We start from the raw sequence: 19,014 nt of genomic DNA, 5'->3' as shown, positions 1-19,014 counted from the left end.
TCTCTTATTGCTTTTTGTAGGAAGTTTAGTGTGAAGGCTCATTTGATGAAAATCTGTGCAAATATGGTGATGTCTTCATTCGTATATGTTATGGTATTTTGACCATATCTTTATGTAAAGAATTTCAAATGAAGTGATTCTTTGATCACTAGACTTCTAAAAGGGAGGACTACAACTTTTATGTTTATCACTTTACCCAATTCGGATTGGATCGTGGCCAAAATATTTATTAAATTTGGAGCAGTGCAGTAGTACACATAGACTAAACATGATGCAGTATTTGGAGTATATCTTTCAATCCAAGAGTTCAATTGATATGATTCTTAATCCATTGCAAATTTCAGAGATAAGGGTACAACTTTTATGTTTTCCACTTTTCCCAGTTTGAAGCAGATCAAGGTAAAATTATATTCGAATTTGATAGATCGCTGCCACACTAGGAGAACAAGGCTACAACACTAGCAAAATGAAGCTCACGATACAATTTTCCTGAGAGCTCAGCACTGCAATGCTGGAGAAGGAGCGCTACAGCACTACTGTAGCAAAAAAAACCAGTGCCATGGTGCCAAGAAATCAAAGCCATGGAGTTGGACTATTTTCTAAAAATAAAAATTTGACAGGATTTTAGAAATTAGGTTACTTGGAGCCTATTTAAAGGACCTTTTTCAAAGGTTTTAAGGGGAGGCAGCTACCAACTATTTTGGTAATTTGGAGCCAAGAACAAAGCAAGAAAACAAGAAAAATTGAGAGAGAATTGATATTGCAAAGCTTCAACACTTACTTTCTTTCTCTACTTTTGTGTTTCTTTTATTTGGATTCATGGCTAAAATTCTTTGGATGTTGTTTTTATTAGTTATTATGAGCTAAATTATCTTTCTAGGATTGTGGTGGGTTTCAACATGTAGCTTTAATATTAGTTTCTCTTTTATTTACCATGAATGGGTGTAGTTTTGCTTATTCAAATCTATTCTTAATGCTTTTGATTGCTTGACCAACAATTAACTAATTTGTGAATCTAATTGAGACTCGACAGAGAGATTTTAGATTGGATTAAGGCTTGAATAGTATATGTTCACGTCACTTTGGTGATCTTATTGGCAATTCGGGTAGACATACGCTAATTGCCATACATAGCCACATTAGGACACTTGATTAATGAACTTAATTTAATCGATTCGTATAGACATATAGTGAACTAATTAAGTTAGGTATTTGTACAAGCAACTCGACAGAGACTTGTCCATAGCTTTGGATTCTATGTTAGCAAAACCACCCAGGAAAGATAAATAATAGAAAAGCTGGTATCAGATGAAATGTTGAATGAACCTATAATCCTAGGTATTTAATATACTACTTTTCTCAACTTATTTAGTTTATAGTGAACTAATTACATTAGATATTTGTACAAGCAACTCGACGGAGACTTGTCCATAGCTTTGGATTCTAGGTTAGTAAAATCACCTAAGAAAGATAAATAACAAAAAAGCTGATATCAGATGAAATGTTGAATGAACCCATAATCCTAGCTATTTAATATACTACTTTTCTCAACTTATTTAGTTTGTTAGTTTATTTAGAGTTGATTTTTAATTGTTTTTAATTAGTTTTTCTTCCATTTTCAGATTACTTAAATAAGATTGAGTTGTTATAAGATTTTAGTACTTTGTAAAAATTTAGGAACAAATCTCCATGGGAACGACACTCTACTTCATCACTATATTACTTGTTCAATACATATACCTACGTGTGCAAAATTAAAAGCAAGTTTTTGGCACCATTACCAGAAATTGTGTTTTCTTTGTTATTTGCTAATATTCAAATTTTATAGATTAGTCTTAATTTAGGTTTATTTTTGTTTTGTAGTTGTGTTTAGCTATTGTATGAGAGAGCAAATAACTTGGAGACTATCTCGTGTGATCTAGAAATTGAGAGAACATTTCGTAGACTTCGATGAGAAAATCGACAAGGTGTTGCTCCAATAAATACAACGGCTGATCAACAGGGTGGACAACAAATCCAAGAGCGCGTAGTCGCTGACAATGGTTGCATAAGGGATTATGCTGTTCCTTTGGTACAAGGAATTCCATCAAGCATTCAAAGGCTAGCTATTCAAGCAAACAATTTGGAAATCAAGCCAGCTATCATCACCATGATTCCAACATCGGTTCAATTTGGGGGTCATTTAGCTGATGATCCTAATGGCCATAGAGCAAACTTCTTAGAGATTTGTGACATGTTCAAGCATAATGGTGTCACAGATGATGCAATTCAGTTAAGGCCTTTTCCCTTCTCCTTAAAGGATAAAGCTAAGGCATGGCTAAATGCATTCCCCACTGACTCCATGATAATATGGGATGATCTTGCTCAGAAATTTCTTGCCAAATTCTTCCATCCAGCTAAGTCAGAAAAAATGCGAAATGGCATCACATCATTCATGCAACAAGATTCTGAATCATTCTATGAAGCCTAGGAAAGATACAAAGAATTGCTTAGGTGTTGTCCCCATCATGAGCTCCCAAAGTGGCTTCAAGTTCAAACTTTTTATAATGGTTTTAGTGGGCATGTTCAGACTACCATTGACGCTGCTACAGAGGAGCTTTAATGGCTAAATCGATTGATGAGGCATACAATTTGTTGGAAGAGATGGCTACTAACAACTACCAGTGGCCAACAGAACAAGCAATACATAGGAAAATAGCTGGAATTCATGATGTAGATGCATTTTTAGCATTATCTGCTCAGGTAGCTGCTTTAACTAAAACTCTTGAATCTTTTGGTACTGATAGTTTGCAAAGTCCTTTTTGTAACTTGTGAGTTATGTGGAGATAATCATGCAAGTCATTAGTGTCCAAGCCCAAAAAAGGCAGTGCAATTTGTGGGTAATAGATAATAGAATAATCCCTACTCCAACACTTACAACTCAAGGTGGAGGAATCATTCTCAACCAAAGTTCACCCTCAACTCTAAGGCCAAATGCACCTCTAGTATTTCACCAGCAAGCCGGCACACCTATTTCAGAAAAAAAGCCAACTATGGAAGATCTTCTAAGGCAGTACATGACACAGAATGATAACATTATACAAAGTCAAATAGCTCTCATTCAGAGTCAAGCAGCATCAATTCAAAACCTTGAGACTCAGGTTGGTCAACTTACCAATTTATTAGACAACCGACCTCAAGGAACATTGCCTAGTGATACAAAGGTGAATCCAAGGAGAGACAGCAAAAAACAAGTTATGGCAATCACCTTGAGGAGTGAAAAAGAGGTTGAACATAGTGTTAAGCAAGCTAATTCTCAAGATGAGCTTGTTGAGAATAAAACAGTGATTGAGACAGTTGATAAGCAAAGTCAAAAGAAGGAAGCAAAGGTAACTTTACCACCACCACACTTTCCTCAATGCCTTCATAAACAAAAGTGTGGTAAGCACTTCCAAAAATTTCTTAATGTATTCAAAAAGCTTCACATCAACATTCCTTTCGTAGAAGCTTTAGAGCAAATGCCATCATATGTGAAGTTTCTGAAGGAAATATTGCCAAAAAAAGAGGAAACTGAAGGACTTTGAGACAATTACACTCATTGAGGAGTATAGTGCAATAATCCATAATAAGCTTCCACCAAAGCTTAGGGACCAAGGGAGTTTTTCTATCCCTTACTCAATTGTTAATTTTAATTTTTCAAAAGCTTTGTGTGATTTAAGTGTTGGTGTCTCAATTATGCCTTTGTCTGTTCCTAGGAGAATTGGACTGAAAGGGATTCAACACACTATAGTCACCTTGCAACTAGTTGACAGAACAATAAGGCACCCCTGTGGTGTGATAAAGAATGTCTTGCTCAAACTTGGAAAATTGTTCATTCTAATATACTTCATAGTACTTGAGACGGAAGAGGATGAAGAGGTTCTGACCATACTAAGACATCCATTCTTAGCCACTACAGGTGCATTAATAGATGTAAGGGAAGGTAGAATAACTTTCAGAGTTAGAGATGAGGTAGTTGAATTTACTATTTTCAATACAACTATGAGTCCTTCAACCACAACTCATTGCTATAGAGTGGATTTAGCTGATAAAGATGAAGGTAATCCTACTCCACCATCTACAAGTAAGCAAGCATCAACTCATGAGTTAGAGCCATTGCCACTACATCTTAACATGAAGCAATGTTATGATGTACAGAATCTACCACCTTTCAGTGATCTTGATTTTGAGGTTGGATAACAAGTAACACTCTCTAGTACATGCCTCCACCTCTTACCATGGCAACTTCAACCATATTGGTCGAAAACCTTTAAGGTGGTAAAACTTGTCCTATAGCTATGTTGAAATTTTTAGTACACTTACTAGAGCATTCAAGGTAATGAAACAAAGCCTCAAGTATTTTTGCGATGATGAAGAAGCAACAAAGGGGTTATCATTGTCAAGCTAGTGACTATAAAGAAGTGCTTCTTGGGAGGCAACCCGATCTATATCTTTTTAAGTTTATGTGAGACCTCAACCTTTATAGACACGTAGCTAGAAGTAGACACGATAACACAGACTAGGGGTAATTTCGTTATTTTCTTAGTTAGCTCCTAAAAGTAGGTTTCCTAATATTATTAAGGCCTAAGTAAGCCTAAGGAATAAATGAATGATGTATATAATGATAAATAAATGAAGAAAATAGAAAGAATGATAATTTCCATAGTAAGGGTAAAATGGTCATTTTTCATCTCGAGTCAAAATTTTTAAGTTTTTGTGAGCTCGAGTATTTCTAGACTATTATGGACTTGTTTTAGTGTCAAAAGAGTAAAAAGATTGCACAAAAGATAGGAGGAAGATAAAGCCACCTTGTTAAGGGTATTTTTGTAAATTAAGTAAAACTTGAAAAACTTTAGATATAAATATCTAATTTCCAGTAGTTTCTTCTAACTTCCAGCAGCTTCTTCTTTTTCCTTCCATCTCTTCTCCCCTTCTCACATTTTCTCATCTTCCATGGAAGCTTGCTTTGAAACCTCTATAAATTTTCTCATGGTAACCCCAAAACTTATGTTTTTATATACCTTGTCATAGGATTTTCCATGCTCTTTCACTTCTACACTTCAAGAACCCTCAAAGGTCTTTCCTTAATACTTTCTCTCACTAGTTAGACATTTTAGAGAGAGAGAGAGATTGTCCATAATAGCTTGAGAACTCTTGAGAAAGAATTCAACTACAAATCTACCAAGGTTCCAACGAGGCCCCACATCTTCACTCAAAGCATTAGTTGAAGTTGGAGTCGATCCAAAAGCATTGACAAAAACAATTGAGTGAACTTGTATTAAAATGTTTTGGGTAAATGTATATATGTTTGAATGAATTACTTGAAATATTTTAATTGATTTTCTTCAAAATGCACACGAAAACAAGCCCTTGATGAAACGTTGTTTTTGTGTTGTGTTGTGAAATGTGACTGTGATGAATCCATGTACTCCTTTATTATGTTGATATAAATATATATGTGTTGTGCATTGAGAGGTGATATTGTGTAACAAATATAGTAGTGCATGTGCGCGATGTGGGGGAGCATATGTCGGTGATGATAAGTGCGGGAGTGTGGATGATAACATTGCCTGTGCGCAATGTGGGGATGCACATGCTGGTATTAGCTGTGCACGATGTTGGGGATGCACACGATGACTCTGACTATGTGCGATGTGGGAGTGCACATAAGCTGGGTGAGGCGGTGGTGGTGTATATGCTTATATATATTTACTATATAGAGAGGTTTGGAATTAATATGTGATTGCATTGACTATTGAAACTTGATTATTGTCAGATGTGTTTAAACTGATTTTTATTCCAACAGGATTGGATTTATATAGCAGTGAAAATGTGAGACCTTGTCAAGCTCGATTAAAAGACGGTATTGTACCGAGTGGTACAACTAAGTTAAATCGAGCCTTGAACTAGTTCAAATAGAAATTCTAAGAGGAATTTGAAAATTTTGAAATCCACAAAATGACTTAGAATAGTGATTCGGAGTTCAAGGTCCAGTTTAGAGTCCATCAGGAAAATTGACCGATTAGGGATAAAACGGTCATTTTACCATTTGATGATTAAATGGAGATTTCTAGCTAAGATTTGATCACATTTGACCAAGAATAATTATATGAAATATAATTATGATTATCTGAGTATAAAATGATGTTTAGTAGCGAAAAATTGTGATTCTCGATATTTTTAGAGCACAAGGGCAAAATGGTAATTTTGCCACTAGAGGACTAAACTGAAATTTTTATAAAACGAGTTTTTTTGCCCCATTTGGTTAATATTGATCAATGTTAGTGTTATTTGAGGTTGAAAAGTAGAAATAATTTGATTCTGGTACATTTCGGAGTATAGGGGTAAAATCGTAATTTTTTCACTTCAGGGGCAAATCGGTAAATGTTTCGCACCAGCACTTGTCAAGACCAAGGGATTTTAATTGTGGTAGGATTGGATAAGTATCAGAATATTTGTGGTGGAAAATTAAGAAGAAAAAGTCAAAAAGTTAAAAAAATTAGGCCAATAAGCATGTGACACGTGGCATGCTTGATTATTTTATTATTTTCTATAGAAATCAGCCCATTAAATCCCCAATTCTCTCACCATATTCGGCCTAGGCATCCAACAACATGAAAAAAGGAATAACAAAAGGAAAAACAAGAAAACCTAGGTGGAAATTCAAAGAAAAAGTGAAGAAATCAAGGAAACAAGCTAGGTAAGTAAAAATTTCTTTAATTCTCCTCGATACCTAGCTTACCCATGCTTTTGTTCTTGATTTCCATGGTTTAATATTGAGTTATCATGATGAATTCAATTCTGAAAAATGGGTATGGAAGAGGAATTGTTGTTGGAATAATTTAATTTTAGACTATGTTAGTGTTTAGGGATAGTTAAGCATGGTTATGAACAAAAACACAAAAGAAATATTCAATTTCTCTAGGGTTCATTGTTGGTCGAACCATGAGGGCTGAATATCAATGGGGGATTGTTTTTATTTCAAGCAAAATGGCTTGGAAATATGATGAATTAAGGTGAAACAGTTATGCAGAAAAATTTCGGTGCTAGTGCACCAAATGACCGAATTTTTTTATAAGGAACTGTGAGGGTTCTAATGCTGAATTTGGCTTTATTTAAATGGTATGTGGTAAACTAAGGTAGTAAAGGAGAAATGGATTAATTTGGAGGTGATTTGGACATAATCGCTAATTAATCGGGTGATCGATCGAATTTAATCGATACCGCGATTAAGCGGTAATCGGACGTATTTTTGCATTTACGTATCAAGCATTAGTAATTTAAATTAGTTTATATCAATTTAGGGACAATATAGTAAATTTCTCGACTTTGTTATTTGTCAAGGTAGTGAGACATCCGGAAAAGAGAAAGGAATTACGCTTGAGGGCTATTAGTCCGAGTGCACCCGGAATCTGGATTTTCGATACCGGTGAGTGGACTTGCATTTCAAACTTGTTTTGGGGAATATGAAAGATTCTATCCAACTTTTCTTAGAAAATGTACCTTGGGAACAAGCTTTTAGTAAAATGATTTTATATTGTGAAAATGTTCTATACAATGGTTTATGTGTTATCACAATATGATAAAATGCATGATATGCATTGGATGCTTCTTTGCATGTTGATTTGGACCCGGTTATGTGCGAGTAGGAGTGCACATAAGCCGTTGCTGACTCGACTATATGCGCATAAGCCGTTGCATATGAGATGATGATGATGGGATGATGTGCATGATGATGATGATGGGATGGTGTGCATGTTGATGATGGGTATATGGTTGTAAATGCAAATATGTAAGCATTTGTTTTGTGGAAATTTGGAAGTTTACATGTGTTGCATGTTGCTATTGTTATTTTAGCAGGATGACTTGTTTTAAGGGAAAATGGTGACTTTTTCCTTGATGTTCTGGTTCTCCCTGCAGCGAGAATGAAGTTCGCTACAGCGAGAAACTTTCTATCCATTTTGCTAACTTGTGGGTTTTTGCCATATTTCCCATTTGTTTGGTACCATAGTTGAGCATGGATTTTCGTAAAGTGATTTACTCATGTGGGATTTACATGAAGGGTTTAAAGGAGCTAAAACAATTGCATGCTTTTGAGAAAACGAATGCATCATGATTTCGATAAACATTCCCGATGGTATGCTTGTTCCCTTATTGTTCACTCACTGAGTATTGTACTCACGTTTTATAAAAATTCATGTTTTCAGATCAGGTGACTATTGGACCCTAGATCGAGGAGTCCCCGTAGTGCATCTCCTAGGTATGTATTTGGCATTCGATAGTAATCCCTCTTATTGTAAATGTCTCCGTTGGAAGTCATGGATTCTTTTGTATTGTGAATACAATCTAACAATGTGAATATGTGTATGCAATGTAAATTGCTAAATACATGACTGGTATAGTGCATGTATATTATTATCGATAATGCCATTGTGTTTTGGCTATGTTCACACCCGAGAAAAGGTGTGTGTGTATGCATGATATGATAAATTTGTTAAGCAAAGGTAAATGGATAGGCTTGTTTGGGCTTAGTGAGCTATGCTCATTAGGCTCATGCGTCGGTCATGGCCCGAGAAATTGGGTCGTGACAATAGTGGTATCAGAGCTCTAGGTTTGTCTAGGTCCTAAGGCTTTGATTTTTTGGTCTAACGGAGTGTCGGGTTTTTATGTGGGAACTTCAGTTGTGAAGTGTGAACCGCGGCACATTTTACGACCAACGGACCGCATAGATTCCCAATCTTAGAAACCACTTTATCTCTTTAACTATAGCTAATGACAGGTGTTTGCTTTTGTCTGGGTAAGAATGCCACCTAGGACGTGGGCCACCTTAAGACAAGTGGGGGAGCAAGATGCCCCTACTGAGATGACTAATAGGCCACGGGCACCCACCCGTAGGGGGCGAGGTAGACGTGGTAGGGTCGCTAGGCCGGTGAGAGCGAGTACGCCTGTGAATAGGAGAGAAGAATATTTAGTCCTACCCACTCCTTTAAAGGAGGTGTTTGTGACTGAATAAGAAAATAAATCCTATGTAGCTCGAATCAAGGATAAAAATACCTTAGTGAATTTAGTGGTGTTAGACACCTTAAGGAGCTTAAGGATCAGTTGGAGGATCCTTATGGAAAGAAGGAAAAGATGTTTACCAAAGGCACAAATGAAATGTTGAGGTATGGAAATAGACTTTATGTGTCGGATAATGATGAACTGAGGAGAGAGATATTGGAGGAGGCGCATATGGCAGCCTATGTGGTACATTCAGGAGGTTGGCAACGAGGCTGAGTGATACTGCTTGCCAAGTGCTCTCATAGGTACCCTTTGTTGCTCGTCGTGGAAGGGAGAAAGGGCTACCCTGAAGGGTGGAGCCACCCCTAGTGACAATGTTGGTATTAGGATTTAAAGGAGGTGACGGGGGAAGCTAAGGATGAGATGCGGACAAAGCATCCATACCTCTTCGATATGTAAAGGTAAGCCACTTTACATTGAATTTAAATTCGGAGACCGAATTTTTATTAGTGGGAGAGAATGTGAGACCCTGTCAAGCTCTATTAAAAGACGGTATTGTACCGAGTGGTACAACTAAGTTAAATCGAGCCTTGAGCTAGTTCAAATAGAAATTTTACGAGGAATTTGAAAATTTTGAAACCCACAAAATGGCTTAGAATAGTGATTCGAAGTTCAAGGTCCAGTTTAGAGTCCATCAAAAATATTGATCGATTAGGGATAAAACGGTTATTTTACCATTTGATGATTAAATGGAGATTTCTAGCCAAGATTTGATCACATTTGACCAAGAATAATTATATGAAATATAATTATGATTATCTGAGTATAAAATGATGTTTAGCAGTGAAAAATTGTGATTCTCAATATTTTTGGAGCACAAGGGAAAAATGGTAATTTTGCCACTAGAGGACTAAACGAAAATTTTTATAAAATGAGTTTTTTTGCCCCATTTGGTTAATATTGATCAATGTTAGTGTTATTTGAGGTTGAAAAGTAGAAATAATTTGATTCTGGTACATTTCGCAGTATAGGGGCAAAATCGTAATTTTTTCACCTCGAGGGCAAATCGGTAAATTTTTCGCACCAGCACTTGTCAAGACCAAGGGATTTTAATTGTGGTAGGATTGGATAAGTACCAGAATATTTGTGGTGGAAAATTAAGAAGAAAAAGTCAAAAAGTTAAAAAAATTAGGCCAATAAGCATGTGACACGTGGCATGCTTGATTATTTTATTATTTTCTATAGAAATCAGCCCATTAAATCCCCAATTCTCTCACCATATTCGGCCTAGGCATCCAGCAACAAGAAAAAAGGAAGAACAAAAGGAAAAACAAGAAAACCTAGGTGGAAATTCAAAGAAAATGTGAAGAAATCAAGGAAACAAGCTAGGTAAGTTAAAATTTCTTTAATTCTCCTCGATACCTAGCTTACCCATGCTTTTGTTCTTGATTTCCATGGTTGAATATTGAGTTATCATGATGAATTCAATTCTGAAAAATGGGTATGGAAGAGGAATTGTTGTTGGAATAATTTGATTTTAGACTATGTTAGTGTTTAGGGATAGTTAAGCATGGTTATGAACAAAAATACAAAAGAAATATTCAATTTCTCTAGGGTTCCTTGTTGGTCGAACCATGAAGGCTGAATATCAATGGGGGATTGTTTTTATTTCAAAGAAAATGGCTTGGAAATATGATGAATTAAGGTGAAACGGTTATGCTGAAAAATTTTGGTGCTAGTGCACCAAATGACCAAATTTTTTTATAAGGAACTGTGAGGGTTCTAATGCTGAATTTGGCTTTATTTAAATGGTATGTGGTAAACCAAGGTAGTAGTGGAGAAATAGATTAATTTGGAGGTGATTTGGACATAATCGCCAATTAATCGGGTGATCGGTCGAATTTAATCGATACCGCGATTAAGTGGTAATCGGATGTATTTTCGCATTTATGTTTCAAGCATTAGTAATTTAAATTAGTTTATATCAATTTAGGGACAATATAGTAAATTTCTCGACTTTGTTATTTGTCAAGGTAGTGAGACGTTCGGAAAAGAGAAAGGAATTACGCTTGAGGGCTATTAGTCCGAGTGCACCCAAAATCTAGATTTTCGATACCGGTGAGTGGACTTGCATTCCAAACTTGTTTTGGGGAATATGAAAGATTCTATCCAACTTTTCTTAGAAAATGTACCTTGGGAACAAGCTTTTAGTAAAATGATTTTATATTGTGAAAATGTGTTATACAATGGTTTATGTGTTATCACAATATGATAAAATGCACGATATGTAATGGATGCTTCTTTGCATGTTGATTTGGACCCGACTATGTGCGAGTAGGAGTGCACATAAGCCATTGCTGACCCGACTATGTGCGAGTAGGAGTGCACATAAGCCGTTGCTAACCCGGCTATGTGTGAGTGGTAGTGCACATAAGCCGTTGCTAACCCGACTATATGCGCATAAGCCGTTGCATATGAGATGATGATGATGGGATGATGTGCATGATGATGATGATGGGATGGTGTGCATGTTGATGATGGGTATATGGTTGTAAATGCAAATATGTAAGCATTTGTTTTGTGGAAATTTGGAAGTTTACATGTGTTACATGTTGCTATTGTTATTTTAGCAGGATGACTTGTTTTAAAGGAAAAAGGAGACTTTTTCCTTGATGTTCTGGTTCTCGCTGCAGCGAGAATGAAGTTCGCTCCAGCGAGAAACTTTCTGTCCTTTTTGCTAACTTGTGGGTTTTTGCCATATTTCCCATTTGTTTGGTACCATAGTTGAGCATGGATTTTCGTAAAGTGATTTACTCATGTGGGGTTTACATGAGGGGTTTAAAGGAGCTAAAACAATTGCATGGTTTTGAGAAAACGAATGCATCATGATTTCGATAAACATTCCTGATGGTATGCTTGTTCCCTTCTTGTTCACTCACTGAGTATTGTACTCACGTTTTATAAAAATTCATGTTTTCAGATCAGGTGACTGTTGGACCCTAGATCGAGGAGTCCCCGTAGTGCATCTCCTGGGTATGTATCTGGCATTCGATAGTAATCCCTCTTATTGTAAATGTCTTCGCTGAAAGTCATGGGTTCTTTTGTATTGTGAATACAATCTAACAATGTGAATATGTGTATGCAATGTAAATTGCTAAATACATGATTGGTATAGTGAATGTATATTATTATCGATAATGCCATTGTGTTTTGGCTATGTTCACACCCGGGAAAAGGTGTGTGTGTATGCATGATATGATAAATTTGTTAAGCAAAGGTAAATGGATAGGCTTGCTTGGGCTTAGTGAGCTATGCTCATTGAGCTCATGCGCCGATCATGGCTCGGGAAATTGGGTCGTGACAGAAAATTTCCCCTAACTTTATCTGGTTAGATTCTCGTTGTAACGAAAATGAATCTCGCTGCAACGAGAAAGTCTCGGGTTGGGGGAGGGTGTGCACTGGCTCTGTTTTCGCTGCAGCGAGAATGCATTCTCGCTACAGTAAGAAACTCTTGGGTGGTTTGATATTTTTGTCTGAATTTCGCTGCAGCAAGAATGCCTTTCTGCTGCAGCGAGGAACCCTTTGTTTTGCTTGCCTTGCGTGGACATTTGCAGAAATTTTCATTCTTTCAACTTCATGGTTTAACATGGATTTTTAATGCTAAGGAATTAAATAAACAAGGGTTGAATTAAGAGGTTTTATAAGAAATTAAACTAAATTGCATTGCTTATAACTAAAATGCATCATGTTTTCAAAATCTCTTCGTATCGTTTGCTTGTTCCTTTCTTATGTTCACTCATTGAGTTTATACTCACTCTTTTAAACTTCATGTTCTTAGACTCAGAGGTAGTTGGGACCTAGATTGAGGCATTTTCGTGCATTCGCCTTTGGTTGGTATTTTGGTATTCAATAGTCGTACCCTCACCCAAGGTCCCTCCGCTGGTCGTCAAGAGTCTTTTGCATGTGCACATGTACATTAGATGTGAAGTGTTAAGATTATTTTGCAAACGATATATATATATATATATATATATATATATATATATATATATATTGATGGATGATGCCATTATGAGATGGCAATGAATGACAATACTTTGGATAATACAAATATAAATATTTGATCACCATGTTATATAACCAAAATTCGTATGGTTGAGAATTGTGTTTTAGAAATGGTGATGCATGATTGATGAAATGATGAACTCGATTATATATAGAGGCTTGCTTAGGCTTAGAGGGCTATGCCCATTAGGCCCATGCACCGGTCATGGCTCGAGTTTTGGGCTGTGACGGTTCAGTAGTTATTTTTGTTAGTTTTGCTTTTTTATCTATATAAGTAGTTCTAACCTCTCCCTAGATTGTTTGTTGAGTCTGTAGGTTTGGAAAGCATGAAGATAATGAGGATGAAAATTAGAGCTTTCAATGCATTATCACTATTGATAGGGGAGTTTCTTTTCCTTATTCTTTTTAGCTTTTCATATTGAGGACAATGTGTAATTTAAGTTTAGGGGGGGGGGGGGGGGGGGAGGGTCTTATTGTTATTAGTGTTAGTGATAGTTCAAGTTAGTTTATTTTCGTTAAATTTATTTTTACACAGGTGCATTTGCATTTGAACTAGATTTAATTGTACCAGTTTCGTTTAATTTACCTATCCAATGATGAGAACTCAGTTATATTCCTATCTTGATTCTTCGAAACATGTGAATATTGTTTGAGTGTTAGGAAATTCTCATGCTAAGCTTTACTATTAGGTTGAAATTTCTACATTTTGAGCACTATATCTTTTGCTTAGATTTATTGTATATATTTAGAAAAAGTGTATGTGAATGCAAATTTTTGAATTATGTATTAAGTTCTAGAATTTGTTTCATTCTCTCTTAAGGCGAAATCCTAGGCTATACTTAGTTAAGGAGATGATTTAGGCCATTTTTGGACCAATTGAGCCCTTTGTCGCCTTCCTTTACATAAATTATCTTTAGTTTCCCCCTTTGAGCCTACTGACATCTTTTCTTTGTTTGAACACTTAATTTTCAGCCTAGACCCTTTTATTAATATTTCCAATAATTCTTGCATCCCTCATTCTTAAGTGCATAAGTCAATTTAAAATGTGTTATGAGCCACATAGTGAAAGAGGTAGTCAAGTTGAAAAAAAAATGATGAAAAGTTCAAAAATATGATTACATTCATCTCACTACCCAATAAAAGAAATACGTTTGGGGGTGTGAAATTGAGAAAAGAAAAAGGAAAAGAAATAATGAAGTGTTAAATAAAAGAAAAAGATTGATGGAAAAGGGGTATACTAGGTGAAAGAAAATAAAGCTCTGAATAGGTTTTAGATTGACTATGTGCTTAAGGTGATTTCAGCTATACATTATCCCATATTCAACCTTAACCCTAGCCATACATTACAAGCTAATTTAAGTCCTATTGATCTTTAACATAGTGTTAGCCTACATTAGTGGAGAAAGAGATGAAAAATAAACTCATGGAGTTAATTACTAATTTGAATTTTGCATGAATATAAACTTATCCAGATTGTACAATGTTCTAGGTGAAAAGATTACACACACATGCACACATGAAATTTCACTTAATGATGAGTTTGCATTTGGATTGAAACATTAACTTGAATAATATTTTTGTGTTGCCTAGAATTATGAATATAGATTAACTTTTGAGGATCTTGAAAGTGATTAATGAAATGGTGCAATTGAATTTTAGTTAAATGTTTTGATGATTAAGTTATTGCATGTTGTTTTATGTTTTGCTCGAGGACTAGCAAAATATTAAGTTTGGGGGTGTGATAACTCTATCATATAGAGTTATTTTGACACATTTTGTGGGCTTAAGTAGTTAGATCTTTGAGATTTTAGGTTCGAATTGTAGCATTTTAGGTACTTTTCTAGCTTAAGTTTGATTACATGTTGAGTAGTTAATTTAAGTTATTTTAGTTAAATTTATGTTATTTTATTTTAAATTACTTTAAGAGTAGTATTAATAATTACTCTTATTGCTTTTGTAAGAAGTTTAACGAAAATGCTCATTTGATGAAAATTTGTGCAAGTATGGTGATGGCTTAATTCCTATATATTGCGGTATTTTGACCATATTTCTGTCTGCAGAACTCCATATTAAGTGATTCTTTAACCACTAGACTTATAAGAGAAAGGGCTACAACTTTTATGTTTACCACTTTACCCAGTTTAGATTGGATCATGGTCAAAATATTTGTTTAACTTAGAGCACTGCTGCAGTAAGTATGGACTGAACATAATGCAGTATTTGGAGCATATCTTTCAATCCAAGAGTCCAATTGATATTATATTTAATCCATTGGAAATTTAAGAGATAGGGGTATAATTTTTGTGCTTTCCATGTTTCCCAGTTCGGAGCATATGAGGGTGAAAATCACATTCAAATTTGATAGATAGCCACAACACTAGGAGAACAAGGCTGCAGCGCTGGTGAAAGGAAGCTCACCATACAATTTTCTGGAGAGCTCAGTGCTGCAACACTAGAGAAGGAGTGCTACAGTGCTACCGTAGCAAAAAAAACCATCACTACAGCACCAAAAAATCAAGGCCATGGCGCTGGGCGATTTTCCAAAAATAAAAATTTGATGGGATTTTTGGAAATTAGGTTACTTGGAGCCTATTTAAAGAACTTTTTTCAAAGGCTTTAAAGGGAGGCAGTAACCAACTATTCTAAAGATTTGGAGCTAAGAACAAAGCAAGAAAACAAGAGAAATTGAGAGAGAATTGAGATTGCAAAGCTTAAACACTTATTTTCTTTCTGTTCTTTTGTGTTTCGTTTCTTTGGATTCATGGCTAAAATTCTTTGGATGTTGTTTTTATTAGTTAGTATGAGCTAAATTATCTTTCTAGGATTGTGGTGGATTTCAACATATAGTTTGAATATTAGTTTCTCTTTTATTTATCATGAATGGGTGTAGTTTTGCTTATTCAAATATGTTCTTAATGCTTTTGATTGCTTGGCCAACAATTAACTAATTTGTGAATTTAATTGAGACTTGACAGAGAGATTTTAGATTGAACTAAGATTTGAATAGTGTATGTTTACATCACTTAGGTGATCTGATTTGTGATTCAGGTAGACATACGCCAATTGCCATGCATAGCCACATTAGGACACTTGCTTAATGAACTTAATTTAATTGATTCCTATAGATATATAGTGAACTAATTAAGTTAGGTATTTGTACAAGCAACTTGATAGAGACTTGTCCATAGCTTTCGATTCTAGGTTAACAAAACCACCCAAGAAAGATAAATAACAAGAAAAGTTGGTGTAAGATGAAATGTTGAATGAACTCATAATCCTAGGTATTTAATATACTGCTTTTCTCAACTTATTTAGTTTGTTAGTTTATTTAATGTTGACTTTTAATTGTTTTTAATTGGTTTAACGTATTTGCTGGCCATGGCCACATGTGCATCTTCTAAAGGTGGAACCTTAGGAGAAAGTGTTCTCTGACCATGCTGGGGGGCATCATATGGAGCTAAGATACGAGCATGATGTGGGAAGCTTGTGGGCCTCTCGTCACAATGCCATTTCAGCATTCTTGGATAAACCTATCCAGACTGGCATCACTTTCCAAACTAGCTTTGGATATCAAGAATCACCTCCAATGCCCAAAACTGCATGTTAACTGTAAAACATTGTAATCACTTAATAAAATCTTATGGGAAAAGAAAAATGAAAAACCTTAGGGTAAGGCACACTACCTAAAACACCCATACAAATTCGTATAGTTGGTAACATTTCTTTTTTTCCACTCCCACCACTAAAGGTTCGAAGCCCCTCAACATGTAATCCACGGTCAGACTCCATACGTAAGTGCCACATGGGAATGCATTCCACTCGTCGATGTTGTCAACTAGCAACAACAACCACGAAATCACTGCTCATTTGTAATCTTGATCGAATAAAACATTGTTTATGACCAAGAAGAAGGCAATCTTTGTTGCGTCTCCATGCTACTGAAACTACCCTCTCTTGAACGTCTCTAAAACTTGTTCTATCTTTACCTCAATTCCCGCTTCCCAATATCGCTCGTGAATTCCTACAAGGACAACCTTGTAGAGATTGACAATAATGGTTAACATAGTACCAAACTTCAATCCTGTCATCAGGTATAATTGACGCTTCAAGAATCAGGCCTTCATATTGCCTATGCCAAACCATAACTCACCCTCTATGGCATTAGGTTGATTGATTCTGCTCAACATTAGGTTGTGCACAAGATTGGCGCAGAATAAACTTTTATCTGATTTGACGTCCATCAAATGCCCGAAACATGTTTTCTTCATTGCTTCCAACTCATTTACTTTCTGCAGCACCTCACGTATGACATGCAACTGCGTCTGCTTACAATGGATGTTAACGCCAATGTTGAAGTCGCACTACTCCTTCAACACGTAAAACAAAGCTTCCACATCCTCTTGCTCTTTTCCTGTTCTAGCCATCTGCAACATAAAATAGATAATATTTCCATTTTAGTAAATATGATCAATGAAGATTTTAAAAAAACAATAACTAGTTTTTACTATCTTTGCATACATAAAACAGAATAATTAATGCATGTGTCAAGCATAGATTATTAAGTAAATCAACATATACATATTAAAGCATTAAAGTTGAGCCAAAATTATATAGAATCCATGAAATCATGGTCATACAATGCCATATAGATAAAATTCTTGAAATGCCATACAGATAACAGTCACGCACTTCCATACAGATAACAGTCATGTAATGCCCTATAGATAGCAGTTACGCAATGCCCTACATAAAACGATCATGCAATCCAATACAGATAACAGTCACGCAATGACTTACATTCAATCACATATTGAGTTATCAACAAGTCATGCAATGTCAAAAACCCTTAAGCCAATCATGCAACACCTAAGTGATGCCATGCCCAAAACCAGTGATGCATAAGGTTTAGGTGTTTGAGGAAAATAATCCAAACACATTTCAACATATGGTGATGGACAAATATAATTTGTTTCCTGTGATAATGAGTTCTTTCCAAGGTCCTAAGAGGAAAAATCATTGTAGAACTTCAAGAAAATTGGCTTGCCATGGTTCCATTGACTTTATCAACCAGTCACACAATAATCTATCACCCAGTCATGCAATGCCAAAACCCTTCAATGCAATGCCTAAACCAATCACGCACACCTGAAGTGACACCATGCCTAAAACCAATCATGCATAAAGTGTCAACCACTCATGCAAACCATTAGTCACACAATACCTAAACCCCTAAACCTAATTCCCATCAACCAATCACGCATGCCTTGTCATTGTTTGAGCCAAAAACCACCAACAATACCAAATTCAAATTTATATTCAACAATTTCAAACAACAACAATATCAATATGAACACGCAATATGCCTACATTTATGCTTAAAAATCATAAATGAATAACATGAAGAATAAAAATAGCCCAAAACCTTTCTCCATATGGTTAAAAATAAAAATATATGCCTACATTTCTCCATGAAATGTGAACTTCCTCTCAATGCTCAATATGTGAACTACCTTTATGCGAAAAACCACTCCAAAATGCTTCATCACTTCTCAAAATGCTCGACAATTGACCCAACGAGGAATGTTTTCGCGATAATGCTTTTGTAGGGAGATGTATGGTCTGTCAATGAGAACCAGGGAGTTACTGAGGAGTTACAAAGCCTGTAAACATACTTAACCCAAACATATGGGTCAGGTTGAGGCGCAGACCAAACATATGGATCGGTTTCATTAAGGGCAATTTTTTCTTTATATTATTTTTCTTAGCTAAAAATAGTTAAAATTATGAAGAAATCTATTTTCAAAAACGTCTTATGCATGAGGCCTATTTTTGAAAAGAACTCATGTTTTTATGATTTGTTTTTTATTTTTCAAATATTAAAAATTTACATTTTTTAACAAAAGGTTTCACCACATATCTAACATGTTACTA

The 19,014-nt window shown here is 35.6% G+C and overlaps 1 protein-coding gene across 1 annotated transcript; it reads left to right on the top strand.

Annotated features, from left to right (window-relative positions):
* Positions 1–2,149: 2,149 nt before the first annotated feature.
* On the top strand, positions 2,150–4,218 carry LOC108661554 (uncharacterized). The gene is made up of 4 exons (XM_088805734.1): positions 2,150–2,400; positions 2,592–2,742; positions 2,826–3,420; positions 3,683–4,218. Exons 1-4 carry the CDS (start codon positions 2,150–2,152, stop codon positions 4,216–4,218), a joined length of 1,533 nt encoding a protein of 510 aa, XP_088661860.1.
* Positions 4,219–19,014: the final 14,796 nt, after the last annotated feature.

The sequence above is a fragment of the Theobroma cacao genome, chromosome 4 (assembly GCF_053813885.1).
Source record: "Theobroma cacao isolate CCN51 chromosome 4, ASM5381388v1, whole genome shotgun sequence".
Taxonomy (NCBI): domain Eukaryota; kingdom Viridiplantae; phylum Streptophyta; class Magnoliopsida; order Malvales; family Malvaceae; genus Theobroma; species Theobroma cacao.
Note: the sequence above shows the minus strand (reverse complement) of the source record. Positions and strands in the feature narration are given on the sequence as shown.

Excerpts from the sequence above, each read along its gene's own strand:
- LOC108661554 (XM_088805734.1), top strand. The coding sequence starts at position 2,150 with ATGATTCCAACATCGGTTCAATTTGGGGGTCATTTAGCTGATGATCCT. Across the intron at positions 2,401-2,591 it reads AAATTCTTCCATCCAGCTAA|AGGAGCTTTAATGGCTAAAT; the intron begins GTCAGAAAAAAT and ends ACGCTGCTACAG. Across the intron at positions 3,421-3,682 it reads CCTTCATAAACAAAAGTGTG|CTTTGTGTGATTTAAGTGTT; the intron begins GTAAGCACTTCC and ends ATTTTTCAAAAG.